Consider the following 8,293-nt stretch of genomic DNA (forward strand, 5'->3'; position numbering starts at 1 on the left):
TGTTGTGGCCAGATGGGCCGAAATGGGTTCCGAACACCGACTTGATGAGAACCGCAAAGGGACGACGTCAATCTAGGCGTCATCGCAATGACATGGACCATAGCCAGATGGGAGAACCAAGGCGATGCCGCGTTTGCAGGTGTCCTGGATATTCACGCAAAGACTGCCCGTATCGAGCCAACAACAACGCATGATGTTGATATATATGTACTCGCCATGTCTATTTATATTTCTACTCGTTATGTGTACTTATATTGAATTTAAATTGATTCTCTTTGTATTATTGTACTCCTGATATTAACTTCAGATAATTAATGTAAATTGTATCTCTTTGTATTTTTTAAGTTAATTTTGATTTGCATTTGTATTTCTGTCTTCCTCGTAATTTATATTTGTATGTTTGTGTGCAGGTTATGGGTGAAGTGTCAGTGCTTTTGCAGGGGCCCCATGACGCCGGGCACCGTTGCCACCTATTTTTGAAACCAAATACTAAGCATGATTATCGGCCTTTCAGACTTCGAACCATAAAGAAAACATGGCCAATACACAATCATTTCCTTGCTCACCTTGACGCTTATGGACTACAAGGTTTTGCTAGGCTCACATCATGCGACGACCAAGTACGTTCGGACCCATCCCTTTTGACATCCCTCGTTGACCGGTGGAGACCTGAAACCCACACCTTTCACTTTCGTTTTGGGGAGCTTGCACCTACACTGAAAGATGTTTCTATGATCACTGCTCTACCAATTAGAGGTGAGCCGGTAGTCTCTCCACGAGTGTCTCCATCTTGGGCATTAGATATAGCAGCCCGTCTTGGGATGGAAATGCCAGAATCACAACGTTCTGGTAACCCTCGGGGCATCCCACTCGTCTGGCTTCGTGATAACTTTCTTCATTTTTCTAGCTTCGCCAATGAGGAGACGAGAAAAAGACATCTGTTTGCATATTTGTTGTGGCTCCTCGGGAATCTATTTCCAAATTCACATGGGGACGTTGTTGTCCCTGGTCTCATCTACATTGCGGAGAATATGGTAGATGAACCTTTACCCGAGCAGCCAAAATACAGCTTCGGTTCTGCCATGCTATCTCATACATACAGAGGCTTGTGTGATGCCACGCAAAAAACCTCTTTCGCACAAAAAGCTCCATTACTTTGTGTCGCCTATGAGTTTCTACAGTTGTGGTCCTGGGAATACCTCCCTGTAGGACGACCTCGTATAGTACAACCCATATACCCATATGACTTTGGCGAGGGTGCTAGCGCAACTATGGCCACCAGGTGGACAAAGGCACGGAAACGTTGGTCTCCAGATATTGCGAAAAATTGTTACCCTATGTACCACCAGCAGTTTGAGATACTTGATGAGGCAGAAGTCACATGGAACCCGTGGACTCAGGACCAGCTAAAAATGGTCTTTGATGCTCGACACTTCACACCAGGCATGTTGACCGATAGTGCATTCTGGCTGACTCGCTGCAACTTATTGTTCCTGTGGTGTGTTGAACCTTACAACCCAGAGCGTGTAATGAGACAGTTCGGTCTCTATCAAGAAATTCCACCACCTTTTCCCAGACGTATCGACGAGGAAACACATAAGTAAGATGTGACATCCCTAAATAGTTAGTGTCATTTTTAATTTACTAAACTCACACTTTGTTACGTAATTTGCAGGCTAACCAATATGGGCAGGGGTTGGAGTTTATACGATTGGAGGGAAGAGAACAGTGAATGGGTACACAAGTGGACAAATGAAGCGCTAGCAGATATAGTGCGTCAACTAAGGTATATTTTATGTACATTATTTTTTTACGATGATCATACGATACGTGAAGATGCTTTGCTTTCATCACAACGGTTTATGTAATTATTTAATTTTGCAGGCCGTACGATGGAAGTACAGATCAAGCGTACAAGCAGTGGTACTGCATGAACACACGTGCTAGCCTGGCCAGTCAGCCAGCTACTATACCAACACATCTCACACAAGAGGAGCAGGCGCGGAGACATGTTGAGCTGCATGCAGCTTACTATCGTGACCACCTGGTAATCACTTGTAACTTTTTTAGGTCCATCATTTCATAATCATTTGAACTAAATAACATTCAAATATTATTCAGCTTGAAAATGTCAACGAAGTAGGGCAGATGGCTACGGATAGCATGCCGGCCCAGGGCCCATATCGCAAGACATTCCAGAAACTTTTGCAACAATTCGTGGCAAAGAAGTTCAGATGCGGTAGAGGCGACGACGTTGCCACTGGAGCATACATGCCGGTAGCGAGGTCAGCCAGACCGAGTGCGGCACCGTCGTCCAGACCGAGCGAGGCGCGTACGAGCCATGAGCAATGGGGGGAGGGTCCGAGTACTAGAACGACATTGCCACGACATGACTCATCTCTACCACTGCATCGCTCTTCTTCGATGCAGCTTCGTCAGGGGCAGACATCTCAGGACCATGGCACGGGCTTGGATTCGATGCCCGAGCAGTTTCTTTCCCCTAACCCATATGCGTACACAGGATATGATGCATACACCCAAGGTGAGGGATCTCAGCCGTTTCTCTCCACGCGAGGGATCCCCATGCCCGAGGAGACTCGTGTACCAGATTTAAACCAGCACCAAGTACAATGGCCAGACAGTATAGGAGAGGGATATGCTCAGGTAGTCATGTTTACATTTCAATGCATTTACAATGATATCATATATTATCCTCTAACAATTTGTTTAAAATGTTTCTATGTGCAGGACACACCTGATGTTAATTGGGGCGATGAGAACACCCAACGCGGCGTCAACACAGGCCTCCGGGGAGCATCACATGATCATGGCGTCAACACAGGCCTTCGGGGAGCATCACATGATCTTGGCGACACGGTTACATCATTAGTTACAGAGTTCTTCGGAGGGGATGTTATTGGCCCATCTTTTATCCCCCCGGAGTCACAACCATACGCGTACAATTACGCTTCAGGTTCGCAACAAGGATTCGCGACTCCACCACCTACGCAGGACTCGCAGACACATGAAGCCGAATTGGAGTACGGCCGCGGTCTTCGTGTGACCCGGCCACCTAATCGCTTGTCCCCTTCCGGTCGTAAGGAAAGGCCAGGTGATCATCATAAAGTAGGGTGATTCATCTATGCACGTGCGCGACCCATTGTATCTATATATGTGTGTATCAAACTTTTCGATTTGAACATCTATGTTTGCTGAAATAAAAATGCACCAGTCAGGAACAATTTTTCCCGCCTATATCTCCCGCCATACTATCCCGCTCCACTGCACTCGTTCTTTCCCGCCATTTTCTCCTCTCTACCTATAAAACCCCCTTCAGACGGAGGTGGATAAGCATTCGAGTGTAGTGTAGTCGAGATGTCCCATTATCCTTTCGATCGTAGTTTTCACCCTGGGATGAGCAGGACTCTTCTGAGGCTAGCTACCGATTTCAGGATGGACAATAGGATAGTTCCATGGGACGAACTCACCGGTAGTGACACCATAATGAATGAGTTGGCTCACCAATTACGTAGGTCTGGGTGGCCTGAAAGGACCTATGAGGAGGTACGTAAAGAACTTCTTAGGTTGCGTGCAAGGTGGAAGAATGTAGTGGAGCCGAAGAGTGAAACTTTCAGAAGGACTGCAGAAAATCATCCATTTTTATGGACTGAGGAGAGCGAGGATGAAGATGATATCTTCATGCCGCCGCTTCCGGGTGCTGCATCATCAAAGGGCAAGAGTTCTGCATCGTCTAAGGGCAAGAGTACTGCATCCTCGAAGAGCAAGAGTTCTGCATCGTCCAAGGGTAAGAGTTCTACATCCTCGAAGGGCAAGAGTTCTGCATCGATGGAGGATGATGATGATGCCTTCATGTAGTTTTATTCCAGTTCTACCGTTTAATTCGGATGTACTTGCATTATTAGTTTGTACTCTCTTATTGTAGGGCATTATGTTCTATCTTAATTTTATTTTGTAGTTGTTGCACGATGTTCGATATTAGTGGAGGAAAAGAAAATGCCACTACTTTATTCTTAAACTATATTTTTTTCCATTACGACACGGCACAACTGAAAATAAGATACATTGTAGGAATAAACCTACATTTAACTCCTGAAATAAAGCTACATTAAAGTGCAGAAATAAAGATACAAATGATTGCGAAATTTAAAATACTATCACAAGAATCTACTGAGTCCAGCGTGGATATTTTCCTTTTCCATCGCCAGCTTCTTCTGCTGCCTTGGCCTCGCGAGCCCTTTCTTTCTTTCTCTGCCTCTCAGCCTCACGAGCCTCCTTTCGCTGTCGTTCCTGCTCCTCCATGCGACGAGCCTCTTCCCTGTTTTTTTTTCCATTTCCTGAAAAAAACGGTGTTGCTCCGCATAGTATTCTTTTAACTCTCTCTCTTGCTCTGCTTTCTCCTCAGCTTCCGCCTTCTCGCGTCGCTCTTCCGCAAATAAAGTATTCCACGCACGGCGACTTCTTTCACGAATCTCAGTCACTGCCCAAGCCGGCTTCTCCGTGTCAATCCAACGATAGTACATGCACAGAGGCGGAGGAGACTACAACAAGAAACAAGAATGTTACTAAAGAATCAATGAAAATACCAACAATATCTATTCGTGATGGTTAAAGCATACCGGAGGCTTGTCGTACTCTGAAAGAGCTACGGCAGGATCTTCCTCATAATTGGCGCACATGAAAAACTTCATGCCCAACCAATCAGAAAAATCCGTCACCTCCTTCACCTTGCAAAGATCGCCACACCAACACCGCAGGACTGCCACCCCAGGAGGCAAACTTGCATTCTTCATTTTCCTCGGCCTAATGCTTTGATCTGAACAAGGCAAACTCATATCGACTGAAAAAATGTGTTACACACTTTGCGCACTGGCGATTTCTAGGATGGCTGGACAAGAGCCTCGGTGTCTTCTTTTATAGGCTCAGACGATTAATGATGGCGAGAAAATAAGCGAGACCAGAGGAAATTAGGCGGGATATTTTAGGATCCCTGTAGTGTCGGCACAACAGGGAACCTCGGATTCCCGCAACGAGTGAGTGTATTTCTGCAGTGCCGTCGCGTCCTCTCAAGCAATAGCCAGCACGCGCGAGGGAATTAGCTAAGTCTGCAACAGGGAACCTGTCGCCGCGCATGACTAAAGCAAAAGCAGGCTATCAGCGTCAATTTTTGAATCATCAGAAAGAGCGAAATTTGTATCGGAATCAGCGCCGTGAGTCACGGAATCAGTGTCGTTTTCCCGCGCATGCAAAGATGCCGCCAGCAACAGTGCACCTCGCCTTCCGTGCAGTCAGCGTGCAGCAGCAGCTCTTTTTTGTCGGCAGGGGTGCCGCCTCACCCAGTGGCGGCGAGGCCCACTGGCGGGGCCCGCTCTCAGCAGGGCCTGTCGGCCAGGCACCGACCGCGCCAGGGGAGGCCGCCTCACCCGGTGGCGGCCGGGCCCACCTGGCCAGCCCCGTTCCGTCGCGGCGTGAAGCACTGCCGATAATCCGTTCGCAAGGGGTGGCCGCCTCCTCCGGTGGCGGCCGGGCCCGCCGCCTCCTGGCACGGCGGCAGGCGCCACGTGTCGCCTGCCGCGCCTGCCGCCACTAGCGAGGGGGTCCTTTTTGACAATGTTTTTGACATGTGGTCTTTTTTGGCAATTCTGTTGGCCAGGGGGTCCTTTTGGACAAAAAATCCGCGATCCAATGATAGGACCCTCTTGTCTGGCGAACGTTTGCTGGGAGTGAGTGACATTTGCGAACTTTTATATTGTATGACATTTTTAGTTCCATAATAGATACATGTCAATTGCCTGACTTTTAAATTTGCGGTCAATCGGTTTTTGGTTGAACGGAGAAACAACAAGAGAGGAGGAAGAACTCGCCGGAGGGGAGGAAGAAGCTCGCTGGGCTGGCTATCCCATCATCTATCTTAGGGTGGGGGGATGGGGGAGGCAGCACGGCGGTTGGGGAGGGGGGACAGCACGGTGATGGTGAAGGTTTGCTGGAGAGAAGAAAAGGCGAGGCCTGGGCCTAGAGGGATGGTCGGAGGCGGCAGCGGCATGGTGGTGGGAGGAGGTTCCGGGAAGGACGGGGCGTCGAGGTTGCCCGATAGCGCCATCGGCTGCGGGTGGTGGTGGCCGGCGGTTCGGCCGATGCTCCGTCAAATGGTTGGAAGAAGATGCATTGGCAGGTTGAAGACGACTTAGCAATCGTTAGATCGGAGATCGAGGGTGGAGAACAGTTAACTGACCCAAATTAGGAATTCAGTCAACTGGCACCTAGCCAATCCATTTTAGTTCTATAAAGGTTGACAGTTTCTTCACAACAGCATGGCAGTTTCTGAAAAGATATATTTTTTAAGAAAAAGCAAGTAGAAGCTGCCATCAATTGATCTCGCGCCGTAACTAAAACTGCCAGCAAACAACATTTTTTTGTTTGTGAGGAGCGAATTTGTTTTTCATCCTCTTCACTAAGACGTCAGTTACATAGCATTACTGCAATGAATTTTTTTTGACGAAATGCAGCTTGGTTGCTTTCGTCGCGATTAGGAGTAAAATGTTACAAATGGGTAACCAGAAAGAAAACAAGGAGTGGCGGAGGTTGGGGTTGGGGAATAGAATAGTGGTGGTGGTGTTGTTGTTGTTGTTGTTGTTGTTGTTGTTGTTGTTTTTGTTGTTTCTAAACTAGCCCTCAACCAGGCTCCCTGGGCCTTTCAATTAGTGCTATCACCCGACGTCTCCCAGCATCGATCCATATATTTGCTTCCTCCTGTATGTTGGAAAGAACCTGACCAATCGTAGAGGCTTGTTGGCTGAAGACACGGGCGTTTCGCTCCTTCCATAGTGACCATCAAATGAGCGCATTGATCGATCTTCAAGTTTTTTTCGCGTCCTTCGTGAGCCTCCCCGAAGTGCATGTCATCCAGCCCGGGAGGGTATCATCTGTGGGCAGCAGCGCCATGTCGCTCGGCATCATCAACAAGTCAAGCACTCGAAGCCACAACCCTTGCGCAAATGGGCAGGTCGCCAATATATGCATCGCCATCTCTGGAGTTTGTTGGTATAGCAAACAGGTTGAGCTATGTGGCCACCCACGCTCGACAAGGTTATTAGCCGTAAGACAACGTCCTTGAATCGCCAGCCAAACAAAGAACTGGCACTTCGGCGGGGCCTCAGAGTTTCAAGCCATTGTGGCAAAGTCCTGCTTGATGGTTGCAGTAAAGAAAATTCTGTTCGCAGAGGCTGCGCTGTAAGCATCATTGGTTGTCCATCTTCATGAGATTGAGTCCCGTTGATCCGGATTGAGGTGCACTGCTTGAAGGTCGTGCCATAGGTTTGTGAACTGAAGGAGCGCAAACGTGGGCGGGCGTCCATTAACCAGACTTCAAGCGAAACTTAACAATTCTTTACACGCAGACATCATACCAGACCACCCGCTCACTTATCCGGCTGTAAAATATCGTCCGTGTCATGATCCTTTTCCCCGGGCGCGTGAGCAGGTCATCATCAGCCGTGCGCATCACGTCGTCGTCATGAAAGAGGTCATGGGAAAAATATGGAAATATCGGCGCGTGGCCAAACCTTTTGGGATCATGTCCCCCCTTCGAGTTTATCCCGATTAGGCAGGTTAGATCCGGGCTGACGTCAGCCATTATACGCACGCACACTTCGCGTCTCTCCGCCGGTACGCGCCATGCGCCACGTCGCCACGTCGCCATGGACACGAGGCATGGGCGCGCGATCCTTGGGGCCCCCGTTATCTCCCTGCTCCGGATAGTTCCACGGCGGCCGCTCGCCGGTCGCCGTGCTATGCTATGCTCCTCTCGTGCCGTGCGTGACCCGGGGAGCAGCCCTATCTAGCTGGGGCCTAGGGCTGATCTGGCGCGCTAGTAGTTTAGTGACCAACCACTCCGCGTGTTTCGACTTTTTTTGTGGACGGCCGTCGATTGCCAGGCTGCTGTTCATGGTCAATTAATTGGTCGTGGTTCTGGCACCGGGGTCAAGCTAGTGGCTCTCTAATCCATATCATTACGGTAGAGAGTGACCGGAGCTGCCGATACACTGTGCGTGCTTGTAGTAGAGCTAGCTTGTTTCCCAGCCATGACGTTTGTGTGTTGCCTTGGCGTGTACTTAAAACAAGCACGCGCATGGCGTGTAAGGCGGCAGCAACTTGGCTGACATGGCGGCCGAATGGTTGGCCTGATCCTCTATGCAGTCTGCTGACGTCGTGCTTGGCCGATCTTATAGACTAGCCAAAATGGAGAGTAACATACACTAGTAACATACACATATCT

The 8,293-nt window shown here is 48.9% G+C and overlaps 2 protein-coding genes across 2 annotated transcripts; one reads left to right on the top strand and one right to left on the bottom strand.

The window, feature by feature from the left end:
• Positions 1–1,888: 1,888 nt before the first annotated feature.
• Positions 1,889–3,106, top strand: LOC123058629 (uncharacterized). Its single transcript, XM_044481333.1, has 3 exons — positions 1,889–2,047; positions 2,122–2,542; positions 2,749–3,106. Exons 1-3 carry the CDS (start codon positions 1,931–1,933, stop codon positions 2,757–2,759), a joined length of 549 nt encoding a protein of 182 aa, XP_044337268.1. The 5' UTR covers positions 1,889–1,930; the 3' UTR covers positions 2,760–3,106.
• Positions 3,107–3,996: 890 nt separating this feature from the next.
• Positions 3,997–4,887, bottom strand: LOC123058630 (stress response protein NST1-like). Its single transcript, XM_044481334.1, has 2 exons — positions 4,638–4,887; positions 3,997–4,559 (listed from the first exon to the last, which is right to left on the bottom strand). Exons 1-2 carry the CDS (start codon positions 4,851–4,853, stop codon positions 4,176–4,178), a joined length of 600 nt encoding a protein of 199 aa, XP_044337269.1. The 5' UTR covers positions 4,854–4,887; the 3' UTR covers positions 3,997–4,175.
• Positions 4,888–8,293: the final 3,406 nt, after the last annotated feature.

The sequence above is a fragment of the Triticum aestivum genome, chromosome 3A (assembly GCF_018294505.1).
Source record: "Triticum aestivum cultivar Chinese Spring chromosome 3A, IWGSC CS RefSeq v2.1, whole genome shotgun sequence".
Lineage (NCBI taxonomy): Eukaryota > Viridiplantae > Streptophyta > Magnoliopsida > Poales > Poaceae > Triticum > Triticum aestivum.